General features: G+C 44.1%; 1 protein-coding gene across 1 annotated transcript; it reads right to left on the reverse strand.

The window, feature by feature from the left end:
- Window positions 1-3092: 3092 nt before the first annotated feature.
- Window positions 3093-4070, reverse strand: LOC102291234 (olfactory receptor 11A1-like). The gene has a single exon (XM_014330635.1). It carries the CDS (start codon window positions 4068-4070, stop codon window positions 3093-3095), a length of 978 nt encoding a protein of 325 aa, XP_014186121.1.
- Between the last annotated feature and the right edge of the window lie 9795 nt (window positions 4071-13865).

The following is a 13865-nucleotide window of genomic DNA, read 5'->3' on the forward strand; positions in this document are numbered from 1 at the left end:
TAATTGAAATGAATCTATCTCGGGGCATTGTCTCTTTGATTACTGGCACCAGAAATCCTTCTGACCAGCAATCCACAATGGCACCAACGGGACACATGATTGCTCTTACAAACAGGATTGAAATGAATGCCATCAGTTCATGAACTGACAAATTCCAGTCCTGCTGTGTTCGGCGGGCTTGATGGACCATACACTCCCTGATGGGGAACAAATAAACAAATAGAGAATGGTAAATTTACATGAACCGCACTCCAAATCGGTTTATATAAATATCATATGTAATATGGCAATGACAAACATTAGCAGACTCTTTGGGTCCAGCTTGTGCAGTGAAGCACAAGCGATTTGCTACTGCACTGGGCATTCCAATGTCCTCCTCTACCCACACAGTTCTGAGGGACAGAATTTAATTTTTATGTTTTTTATTTTTTAATTTTTGCTATTTTTATATGAACAGGCAGAGGAGAGAACATGCAAAGCTGGAGAGATCACACATGTCACTCATGTCATTGTATTAGCAACTTCTCATTCTGTTTTCACACAATTCTTTATAAATTAAACAGACTTGTGTTTCCATATATTGTGAATGTGTGTCTTTCATATTTGCAGGTCAGTCAATGTGTGGGATATTATGTATCGATACGGCAGGTATTTTTGAGGGTTGTAACACAGATTTTTCTTCTGCCTTGGATCTGAGCTACTCTGAGTAAACAAATGCAAATGTGCAATGGGTGGTTTGCACAACAAAAGCAACAACAAAAGCAGGAGGAGAATCGAGCTGACGACCTGTGAAAATCTCAGCAGGGGTGAATAACACCTCGGGACTTGCGCCAGAAAAAAAAAAGTCAGTAATTCTAGGAGGTTTTAGGTTCAGAGGATTTAAGCAAATTTGCCCAGGGTTAGTAAATCTAGTGCTAGAAAGTGTTACAGGAAACGGATGAGCCTGAGGAGCTTTTGTAAGTTTCTTGAAAACAACAGAAACAAAAGTCCAGTTACTCTCTTTCCAGACTCCACAGAGCCTAAACTCATTTTTCATGTGACAAGTAATTCCAAATACAAGTTCTGAAAGAGCTCAACAAATCATGTCTTGGAAGCTAAATAAAGTGTGGTGATAACTGAAGGTTAGCAACGGTACCAGCAAGCCAGCACCTGCAGCTTTCATCACTGTAACGAGCTTCTAAATTTAGAGGCTGACCACAAACAGGATGCAGCATTTCCAGTCCAGTATAACTCTTTATTGTTTTATACAGCTTTTACTCAGTGCTTTTGCACTAATGCCTGGTCAGCTTCAGTGTACAGCACCAGCCTCCTCGCTGTCAGCTTCTCTCCTTCTGGCCCAGTCCCAGCGTAAAACAAGGAGAGGCTTAATTAGCTCATGGCTGCTAGCTGTTCCAGCCTCCCCTGCAGCTGAGGCACAAACCACATGTTTATAGGAAATACACTCAACTCAAAACCATAAAAAAACATATTTTGTCCATTTTCCAAACAAAAATATTAAATCCTCGGCTGATTGGGAACCAAGTAAGAATTTCATAATATATCAATAAATATATTTTATTCCCCCCAAAGTTAAAAAATGAAACTAAATTCTTTGTACATTTTTAGTTTGTAATGCAACATCGTTGCTCTCAGAGATGTAACTGAACACACTGTGATGTGTAACCACTTCTAACATTAAAAACAGTAAACACTGTTAGCTTATTAGTGCTTCACATGTTTATCAAGAGCTTTTCGAGTTATATATATGACGAAAATATAACAGTTCTTAGTAGGTGAAGAGTTTTTAGGCTATGAATACACGTTTACAGATCAGGGAATGTCAAATACTGGAGGTGATCAACCAATTATCCAGTCCCAGGAAGAGACTCCACCCAACTACTCAGCAGGCACGCCCAGGTGTCCACCCCCTAAGAAAGAAAAGGGGAAAAAGACCCACAGCCATCGTCTGGTGGGAGGAACCACACATAAAACAAACACTGACAACATATGATCATAACAATGCCAAAGATCAAACCTGAAGAAAGTTAAAAATCAGTAATTAACTTTGAACTGTAAAAATGGCCTTTCAACAAGAATACATTTATGTTCCATAAAAAAATGTCAATTAAAATAAAAAGATAAGAGAAAACAAAAAATTGTTGATGCTTTTCTATGTTGTGAGTTTATTATTTGAATTTTAAAAAATTATTGCAAATTTCCCACAAGCTCTCAGAAATCAGATACTGCTGCAGCAAATCCATCTCTGCAGCACTTTTGGCCTCTTTCCTATCAGTGCCACACACTGGCACGAGTGTTTAATGATTCTTTGAGCTGTTGTTTTTCCGGGGTGGAATGATTGTAACCCAAACACCTTTAAGGCCTTTAACAGTGAGAATTGTTCCTAGAGTATTTAAAAGTAGAATGGGAGGCAGAGCCTTCAGTTTTCAGGCCCCTCTTCTGTGGAACCAGCTTCCAGTTTGGATTCAGGAGACAGACACTATCTCTACTTTCAAGATTAGGCTTCAAACTAAAGAGCAATATGTGTAATTTGTGATGACTGAATAAAACTTAAATCATTTGGCCTAGTAGCTGCTTACCAATGACACTGCTTTAAATATAATTGCATTTGAGCTACAAATCGAAAGTAAAATGTAATTCTGCTTTTGTTTTCAGGCACATAGTTACAACAAATTTTTATTCATAAAAAAATAAATTATTCAAACATTGTGTTTCATGATAGCAGCAAAATGAAATGATCACAGTGATTTCTTAAACAAGATGTGACACGCTTCAAAGTCTTAAACTCAGAAAATTCAGGAAAAGAAAAAATATTTTTTTAAAAACTGAGGTCACATATTTAATGACTAAAGTACCGATGTATATTTTAGCAAAGAATTACAGGTTAAAGTTTGCATTTGTTTCAGTTTTGTTCAGATTTAGTCTGTATGCAGGTGTCTTTATGGTAGCTGACATGAGAGCAAATGATCAAAGGATTTAAACAATAAATTAATAGTGAGTTATGATAAATAAAGCGATAATAAGAGATGACTTTATTCTCATAAACTGTCAACAGTAAATTGAGCATGAGCCAGCAGCCCACAACCCTCTTACTCTCATTTCCTCTTTACTAATGCACTGCCTTGTCTAAGTTTCAACATCAAGCACCTGCATTTTACAAAGATTAGACCTTTATATATGATCCGGATTTTGGTCAGACTCAGTCCATAAAGTAAAGGATTACAGAGCGGTGGGCATATGAGCCAATATAATGATAAAAAAATACGCACCATATTTGGGACGTGTTTCATGTTGGATCTACTTTGTGCAGTTTCGAAGAAGGAACCACATGAAAAGTTGAGCAGAGAAGCGAGGTGAGGCGTGCAGGTGCTGACGGCTTTCTGTCGGGTCTGTTTGGATCCAGAAAAACAGACTTTCAGGATCCTCATGTAGGTGTAGAGAATCAGAGTGACAGAGGATATGGTTATGAAAATAGCACCAAGTATTCCATAGATGTTATTGACTGTGGTGTCAGAACAGGCCAGGTTAACAATGGAGTAGTTGTCACAGTACACTTTGTTAATGATGTTCCCACACAGCTGCAGAGGAGCACTCAGAGAAATCAAAACAGTGATTACAAGAAATGAGGAAAACCACGTTAGAACAATGAGCATGGATACCTTGCATGGACTCATACGTGTGTGATATTGAAGAGGAAAACATATTGCAAGATATCTGTCATAAGACATGATGGCTAAGTTACTGAGCTGCAAATTTGCATAAGAGTACAGACAGAAGATCTGCAGGAAGCAGAGAGGAGCAGAAACAGTGTGAACATCAGAGAGGATCTGAAGCAGGAGGAACGGAAACAGCCCTGTACTACCATACAGCTCATTCACAAACAGGCTGCACAGAAACATGTACATAGGTTCATGTAAGCTTCTGTTCACACAGATAACCACAATCAGCAGGACATTGACAGTAACAATAACAATATATAAAAATGCAACAACTGTGAAATATAAATATTTCAAAGCCCCGCTGTCGAGGTAGGCAGTGAGTGTGAAATATGAAACCTGTGAAGAGTTCGTCATGATCCTCTTTTTGTTTTTACCATACATCACTTAAACTGTGCACAAACGGAGCTACATTTAAGGATGAGAATCACCCAACAGCGGCCTGATTGTAAGTCCCTCCCAACTGCACTGAATCACTTCTTGTTTTATCCTTTTCACTGCAGCAGTATGACGTCATCATCAGGGGACACACCGGAGAGATTTTAAACTAGTGGTTTCGAAAACCCAAATGGGCCTTTAGAAAAATGTATATTTGTCTTTTGTTAGAATAGAATAGAATAAAATAGAATAGAATTAAATAGTACTTCATTATCTTGGTTGCCCCATGCCAACTGTGCAGGAGTGAAAAAATATAGATAAATACTACAAACATCAGCAATAAATAGCAAACATGGACCTAGTTTTCCTGAGACAGGAGGATCAGGTGATGGCTTCCAGGGGTGTCAGAGGGCACCCAATGATGTTTTTGGCAGTGTTAATGACCCTCTGTGCAGCCTTCCTGCTCTCAGTCGTGGCCCCTGAGTACCAAACACCAGGCAGGAGGAGAGCACGCTCTCCACTGAGGAGCAGTAGAAGGCCAGCAGCAGCTTCTGGTCCAGGGTATTCGTCCTCAGGACACAGAGGAGGTACAGCTGCTGCTGGGTCTTCTTTTCCAGGGCGATGCTGTTGTGGGTCCAGGTGAGATCAGCTGAGATGTGGGTGCCCAGAAAGTGGAGCTTCTGAACCTCAAGTTTTGTGGTTTTCCACAGGCGATCAGCTTTGCAGCACATTTGCCTAAAGCTGCGGATAGCTTCTGTGAACCAGGGCAGTGATTAAGCACTACTGCCTTTTCTGATTTAAGAGGAACCACTTTATCTAGAATTTTTTGACATTGCGAGTTGAAGGAGGCCACATATATCTATATCATCGGTTTCAGATAAATTATGGCCTCCGCTGTGTGTTGGGCAAAGTCTAGTCTAAGAGAGTGAGAAAATGAGAAGCAGCGTGACATGAACTGTCAGCAACATGGAAATTAAAATCCCCCAGCAGAAGGATTCTTTCCAGCTTGATGGTTCAGGATAGAAAGTCCACAAACTCCACTAAGAAACTCCTGGCTAGTCCCGGTGGCCTATAGATTAAGATCACATAGAAGGGATAAGTCCTATTGAGCTCCATCATCTGAATTTCAAAAGAGTTAAAGGAAGGGGGTTTTCACCAGACAACAGAAAAAGGAGTTTCTAGCAATAACTTCCAGCCCACCTCCACGTACTGAAAGGTGCAGTGTGGTTAGACAATTACAGTCTGCTGGGCACAGTTCACTAAAATGAACACGTTCCATATTCTGCTGCCAAGGTTCGGTTAGGAACATAAAATACAAGTTATTCCGAATAAAAAGGTCATTGAGAACAAATGCCTTATTTGAGATTGAATGGCAGTTAATAGGGTCATCTTAATCGGCAGAGCTAAAGCATCACGTCTCCAGGTTCCGCTGATCAAAGACGGACCAATTTGTCAGATCAAAACAGTCCTGTAGCTGGAGGAGAGCATAACCTGGCCATGTTTTAATGACCTGGGTGCTTGGAGCACTCTGTTTCCTGAGGCGGTTGTAGGCAGGGATGAGGAGCACAGAAAAGTGGTCAGATTGACCGAGACCATTCTCATTTCCAACGCGTAACATACCAAAGATTTGTCACATTCTTATGGGATGCCTCGGCCCCATAAGAACGCGAATAGTGACCTTCAGCGTCCCTATGCTACGCGCCGGATTGTGGATGGAATCCAATAGAATGATGCTCCTGCCGGTAATACATGTTCCTGCTGTGTATTCCAGCCCTGACCCTAACATTAAACCTAATCCCAACCATTTCCAAAGTGTTTTCCAAAGCGATTCATGATGACACAGTAAAATAAATGTACATGTGTGGATTGATTCCAAACGGTTCTCATGTTTTCGAAAGCGTAACATAAAGACGGGTTGGGTGGCTGAAAGTGTAACATACCAACGATAGTGTCAGTATGTTACACTTTGGGACGATAATGTGTTGCAGAACCCCAACAAAGACGATTTGATATATAAATCTAAACTATAAAAATAGGCTTTCAACAGCGGCAGGCTCTTCATGATGGAATAACTCATTGGTGCTTTGGACAAAGATGTCAAATACAATTTAGCATGCTCCAATGTCAGCTTTTCTATTAACTCAAACAACATAGAGTTTTGCCTTTTGAACCTTTTTGATATATATGAAAATATATAAAATAGAAAAGAAGGGAAAACTTTCGCAGTAAGATTTTTGGTTTGTATTTTTAAGCTCCATGTAGACTGGAAAAAGTTCTACCCAGCCTTATTCATTTAGACCAGATGGGATTTATCTGACAAACAATGGCTAATATAAGACCAATATTGCATATTGTCACAGTCCTGGGTTGGTGACCCAGTGTTTTGTGTATTATTATTGTTGTTATTCTATGATTTCTCCTTTGTATATGACTTATAGTGTTCTGAGTTCTGTTTTTGTATTCTAGTTTGAGGTTTTGTTCTAGTGCCCCTGTGTCTAGTTCTTAGGTTTAGTTCTGTCCCCAGTCTGTTTCCTGTTTTACTTTGAAGGTCAGCTGTTTGGTTCCTCCCAATCTCGTCTTTGTAATTAGTGTCAGCCGTGGGTGGAAAAAAGGATGAAAGGTATTGAGATGGCAGGAACTGAACAGAAGATGGCATTGTTTGCTGATGATGTTTTGGTCTTCTTGGAGGAGCCAATTAAATCATTTTGAGCTTTAACTAATATACTAAATCATTTTGGGAAACTGTCAGCTTACAAAATTAAGGTGATAATTTTAAATTTTGCTGTCCCTAGATCTGTCAGACAGGTATAATCTCCAATGTGGAGCCAAATTACTCAAGTACTTGAGAATAAATGTTTAAAAAGACCTTTTAAAACTCTCACAAGCAAATTATAGCCTCTTGTCCTTCATTTGCATTTTCAAATGAAAAGTGCAACACACGCACAATGCAACATTTGCGAGACAGTTTTGTCTTTTTGAGGGGGAAGTACATCAAATATGAGAAGACATCTCAGTAGCAAGCACCCCACAGTTATGCTACAACAACAGCACAGTCAAAACCCAGCTACTAGCATTGGACAACCTAGCGGCCAGCAGCAGGAGCAACAATCTTCAACAGCAGCATTATCAACAGCGGTCACATCACCTGCCCGATTTGTTTCAGAAGATAAGAGCTGATGTTCAGGAAAAAATCAAGACAGCACCTGCTGTGTGCTTAACAACTGACTGCTGGACTCCAGCACATCAACAAGTTACATGTCTGTTACATGCCACTATGTGTCATGGTCTGGGTGGGTACCTGCAGGTCTCCAACAGCGGCTCCTCCTCCTTTAGGCGGAGTTCGGTTGCTCCTCCCTGGCTGACCACCTGTGAGTAATTATTCCGGCAGTATATCAGACCTGCGCACTCAACCGTTCATCGCCTGAGTATCTGCTATCCCCATGTTAGTCAAGTGGAGCATCATTGCTCTGTCCAGAATCTGTGTGATGACTTACCTGTTCTTCTTGTTCTCAGAGGTAGCACCTGGAGTGGAGGTCTTGTCTCCCTCATTCCCGCCTTCCTGGACCTGGGCCGCTCGCTGCTGATACGACGTTGCCTGCCGCCCCACCACTCACTTGCCTGCCTCCACACGTCTCGACCGCTTCCAGGCCTTCCGCCCCACCTGTCCCCTCCACCTGAAACCAAGTAAGGCAACTCAATTCAACTGTGGAGGTTGAGTCATTTGAGTCATTTGAGTCATTTGAGTCATTTGAGTCATTTGAGTCACTGAGTCAAATCACCAAATCACAACAAAAGTCGCCTCAAGGCGCTTCATAGATACAGAGAGAAACCCAACAATCATATGACCCCCTATGAGCAGCACTTTGGCGACAGTGGGAAGGAAAAACTCCCTTTTAACAGGAAGAAACCTCCGGCAGAACCAGGCTCAGGGAGGGGCGGCCATCTGCTGCGACCGGTTGGGGTGAGAGAAGGAAGACAGGATAAAGACATGCTGTGGAAGAGAGACAGAGGTTAATAACAGATATGATTCAATGCAGAGAGGTCTGTTAATACATAGTGAGTGAGAAAGGTGACTGGAAAGGAAAAACTCAATGCATCATGGGAATCCCCCGGCAGCCTACGTCTATTGCAGCATAACTAAGGGAGGATTCAGGGTCACCTGGTCCAGCCCTAACTATATGCTTTAGCAAAAAGGAAAGTTTTAAGCCTAATCTTGAAAGTAGAGATAGTGTCTGTCTCCCGAATCCAAACTGGAAGCTGGTTCCACAGAAGAGGGGCCTGAAAACTGAAGGCTCTGCCTCCCATTCTACTTTTAAATACTCTAGGAACAACAAGTAGGCCTGCAGAGCGAGAGCGAAGTGCTCTAATAGGGTGATATGGTACTACAAGGTCATTAAGATAAGATGGGGCCTGATTATTTAAGACCTTGTATGTGAGGAGCAGGATTTTGAATTCAATTCTGGATTTAACAGGAAGCCAAAACAGGAGAAATCTGCTCTCTCTTTCTAGTCCCTGTCAGGACTCTTGCTGCAGCATTTTGGATTAGCTGAAGGCTTTTCAGTGAGTTTTTATGGACATCCTGATAATAATGAATTACAGTCGTCCAGCCTGGAAGTAATAAATGCATGAACTAGTTTTTCAGCGTCACTCTGAGACAGGATATTTCTAATTTAGAGATGTTGCCAAATGGAAGAAAGCAGTCTTACATATTTGTAGAACCTCATCGTCCCGATACCCAAAAACTCCAACCCATCTTGCCTCAATGACTACCGCCCAGTAGCACTCACCCCCATCATCACTAAGTGCTTAGAGCAGCTGGTCCTAGCACACTTCAAATCCTGTCTCCCCCCCACCCTGGACCCCCACCAATTCGCATACCGCCAGAACAGGAGCACAGAGGATGCAGTCTCCATCGCACTGCACTCTGTCCTCTCACACCTGGACAACAACAACACCTACGCCAGAATGCTGTTTATAGACTTCAGTTCAGCTTCAATACAATCCACCCCTCACAACTCATCAGGAAACTGACAGACCTGGGCATCAGTTCCCTCATGCTGCAAATGGTTACTGGACTTCCTGACCAACCGCCCCCAACATGTCCGGCTGGATAACCCTGCTCATCTACCATCACAATGAACACCGGTGTACCACAAGGCTGTGTGATGAGCCCTTTCCTCTACTCCCTCTTCACCCACGACTGCAGACCTGCTGATGGTTCCAACACCATCATTAAGTTTGCAGATGACACCACGGTGATTGGCCTCATCAGTGACAACGATGAGGCCGCCTACAGGGAGGAGGTGGATCGTCTGGCTGAGTGGTGCGACACAAACAACCTGCTGCTTAACACTGAGAAGACCAAGGAGCTCATCGTGGACTACAGGAGGAATGCTGACCCACATCCACCCATCCACATTAAGGGGACGGCTGTGGAGCGTGTGAGCAGCTTCAAGTTCCTGGGAGTCCACATCTCCGAGGATCTCACCTGGACGACCAACTGCTCCAAGCTGGTCAAGAAGGCTCACCAGCGCCTCTTCTTCTTGAGGACTCTGAGGAAGAACCACCTGTCCTCAGACATCCTGGTGAACTTCTATCGCTGCACCATCGAGAGCATCCTGACCAACTGTATAACAGTCTGGTACGGGAACTGCTCCGCCTCTGACCGGAAGTCGTTGCAGAGGGTTGTGAAGCGCCTTGAGGCGACTTTTGTTGTGATTTGGCGCTATATAAATAAAATTGAATTGAATTGAATTGTGAAAACTGCCCAGCGCATCGCCGGAGCACCACTTCCTGCCATAAAAGACATCTACAGGAAGCAGTGTCTGAAAAGGGCTGGGAAAATCACCAAAGACCCCAGTCACCCATCACATGAAGGTGAAAAAAAAGGTTGGGGACCACTGCTGTACAGCATGAAGGTTAATATAACCGCAGTCATATGAATATGATGTGTAAATTGATTTATTATTTATTCTTGTACATTCACGCCGTAGCGGCCCAATTCTTCACCCCAGTGAAGAGGTGATTGTTTTCTCGTTTTAATAAATTAAGCCGTTTGGTCTTTGTTCCCCACAACATATCACCAATTCGAAAAAATCTAAATTAGCTGAATGTAAGCAGCAATACATGGAAAACCGCGGGTCACACCATACAAGCTGGTTTACGGTTATTTAAATAAAATAAAAAAACATGTCTATGCAGATGCTCGAAGCTTAACAACACAACCGCTATAACAATTTAATTTTTGTACAACCAGATTTTCATATACTTACATTTGAAAATGTTTTCCTCTCCCACTTCGACCACCACCGTTGTCAGAAACAAATCTCCTCCAAAACCCGCAGTGAATCCTGGGATATAGTAGGACACGAAGGATACATCGGACCCATCCTTAAAATTCGGGGCAAAGTAGGACGCATTTGTCGCCACATTTTGAGTACTCTTTGAATTCAGACAGCCTTCGTTGCGTCGCTGTGACGTCATTGCATCCAAATATGGCATTTTAAGCATCCTTCCTCTGAATTCGGACACACCTATCGTTGCCACCTGCCCAGCACAAGCAAAAGGGCACGCCCACCAGTAAGGGTAGGACGTAACTTCAGGGAAAGATTCTCCTCCACGTCTGATGTTGTCTGCAAAAAATCACATCCAGCACAAATACTTACACCCTGTCTGCCCTGGTTGATTCTGGTGCCAAACAGAGTTTTATGAACACCAATTTAGCGGTCCAGCATTGCTCCATGCACTCCGCGTCTCAGCTTTGTCCAGTCAGCTGCTCCCAGACATAACACACATCACTGAACCTGTAACTCTTACTGTCATGGTCCTGGGTCATGCGACCCAGTTTTTTTTTAGTTTCATGTTATTTTGTTATTTCATCTGTATTCAAGTTTCTTTTCAGTTATCTAGTTATTTGGTCAGGCTTAGTTTGCAGTCTAGTTCATGGTTTATCAGGTTCCCCTTGTGTCATGTCTAGTTTCCTTGTTTCCTGTTTTATTTTGTAAAACGTCTTGTGTTTTGTGTTCTGTGTTCTGTGTTCTGTGATCATGTGCTTAGTTGTACTCTCCCCTGTCCTGTCATTAGGTTCATATATGTCAGCTGTTTGCCCTCATGTGTTTCCTCTTCCCCTAATCACCTCCTGTGTAGTTAACCTGTTAGCAGTCGGACGTACCGCCCACGGTACATTGGATGGTTTAGGGGACTAATTGGACTGCTAAGGGGTTAAGTCCTCTGTTTTCACTGTGTCATTGTCAGGTCATCTGTTTTCCTCACCATAGTCACGGTCACTGTCATAGTTAGCTTTCATAGTTTGTTCCCAGTTTAGGTTTCTGTTTAGTTATTGCTCTTGTGCTGCTCTCGTTCTCGTTTGTTTTATTCGTGTTCATCAGCCACAATAAAAGGCTCGCTTTTTGTTTAAGTTCTCTCCCGTCTCCTCACTTGTGTTCGCACCTGGGTCCACCACACACACACCTCCGTGTGGTCTGTCTCCACAAACTGTGACACTTACTCTCTCAGGTAATCATTTGGAGAACATTACCTGTTTTGTGTTTAACGCACCTCAGATACCCCATGTTTGGGCACTCCTGGTTAATGCAACACAACCCCTTGATCAATTGGAAGAGATGGGGTGTGTCAGAATGGGGGGAGGAGTGTCACATCTTGTCTGAAATCCACCACACCATCTATATCAGGTCACTCTCTGCCCTCCTCTTCTGAGCCACCCGATTTAACTTCTGTTCCACCAGTCTATCATGATTTATCAGAGGTTTTTCGCTAAGAGAGGGCTGCATCTCTCCCACCACATCGACCCTATGGTTGTGCAATAGACCTGCTCCCTGGGGCTAAGCTACCTACCAGCCGCCTCTACAGCCTCTCCCAGCCTGAGCGAGAAGCAATGGAAACATACATTAACGATTCACTCGCAGGAGGGATTATCAGACCCTCTTCATCCCCGGTTGCTGCTGGTTTCTTCTTTGTGGAAAAGAAAGACAAATCACTGAGACCGTGTATAGATTTCCGTGGGCTAAACGACATTACAATAGAAAACAAATACCCACTACCCTTATTCACCTCTGCCTTTGAGCTCCTCCAGGGGGCCACAATCTTCAGCAAACTGGACCTGCAGAATGCCTACCACCAGGTAAGAATCCGTGAAGGCGATGAGTGGAAGACGGCATTCAAAACCCACCTGGGCCATTTTGAGTACCTGGTGATGCCTATCGGCCTGAGTAATGTGCCGGCTGTCTTCCAGGCTTTGGTCAACGATGTGCTACGAGATTTTATCAACCGGTTTATGTTTGTTTACCTGTCCTACAGCGCCTCCTGGAGAACAGACTGTTTGTTAAGGGTGAAAAATGTGAATTCCATGTCCAGACTGTCTCTTTTCTCGGTTATACCATTGAACAGGGCAACCTTCAGCCAGACCCAGCCAAAGTGAAAGCAGTGGTAGAGTGGCCTGAACCCTCCAACCGGTGCCGGTTGCAGCGTTTCCTGGGGTTTGCAAATTTCTACCGCCGCTTCATTCAAGACTACAGTAAGATTGCTTTACCATTAACCCACCTTAATTACCCTAAAGTTCCGTACCTGTGGGCTGACGCTGCACAATCAGCGTTCATGGATCTTAAGGAACAGTTCGCCTCTGCACCCATCCTCACCCAGCCAATGTGAAACCAGACGCATTATCTCACCAGTTCACTACCTCTGAGAGCAACTCTGACCCTGAACCAGGGCTGCCGCCCTCCCATCCTAGGGGTCGGGTGCATTGTGTGCCGGGCAGCGGTCAGGAGCGGAGGCCCTGGCGGACTAACCCCCGGCTACCAAGACTGGCAATTGGGACATGGAATGTCACCCATCTGGTGGGGAAGGAGCCTGAGTTAGTCCGTGAGGTTGAGAGGTACCGGCTAGATATAGTCGGGCTCACCTCTACGCATGGCTTGGGCTCTGGAACCAGTCTCCTGGAGAGGGGCTGGACTCTGTCTCAGTCTGGAGTTGCCCCTGGTGAGAGGCAGCGGGCTGGGGTGGGTATTCTAATATCCCCTCGGCTTACTGCCGGTACGTTGGGGTTCTTCCAGGTGGATGAGAGGGTTTGTTCCCTGTGCCTTAGGGTCGGGGAACGGGTCCGAGTGAAAGTTCAGAGTACCCACCCTTCTTAGAGTCCCTGGGTGGGGTGCTGGAAGGTCCTCCACCTTGAGACTCTGTTGTCCTACTGGGAGACTTCAATGCTCACGTGGGTAACGACAGCGAGACCTGGAGGGGCGTGACTGGGAGGAACGGCATCCCTGATCTAAACCCGAGCAGTGTTTTGTTATTGGACCTCTGTGCAAATCACAGTTTGGCCATAACGAACACCTTGTTTGAACATAACATAACAGTTTCCATAAGTTCATGTGGCACCAGGACGCTCTAGGCCGCAGGTGGATGATCGATTTTGTAATCGTATCACCAGACCTGCTACCATATGTTCTGGACACTCGGGTAAAGAGAGGGGCTGAGCTGTCAACTGATCACCACCTGGTGGTGAGTTGGATCAGGTGGCGGGGGAGGATGCTGGACAGACCTGGTGCACCTAAACACGTAGTGAGGGTGTGCTGGGAACGCTTAGCAGAGGCCCCAGTCCGCGAGATGTTCAACGCACACCTCCAGCAGAGCTTCAACAGCATTCCGAGGGAGACTGGGGACATTGAGTGCGAATGGACCATGTTCAGCGTCTCCATTGCCGAAGCTGCTGCATTGAGCTGCGGCCGCAAGGTAGTTGGTGCCTGTCGTGGTGGTAAT

The sequence above is a fragment of the Haplochromis burtoni genome, unplaced genomic scaffold (assembly GCF_018398535.1).
Source record: "Haplochromis burtoni strain Fernald_Lab_line unplaced genomic scaffold, NCSU_Asbu1 Contig_933, whole genome shotgun sequence".
Classification (NCBI taxonomy): domain Eukaryota; kingdom Metazoa; phylum Chordata; class Actinopteri; order Cichliformes; family Cichlidae; genus Haplochromis; species Haplochromis burtoni.

Coding starts and splice junctions, on each gene's coding strand:
- LOC102291234 (XM_014330635.1), bottom strand. CDS start 4,070: ATGACGAACTCTTCACAGGTTTCATATTTCACACTCACTGCCTACCTC.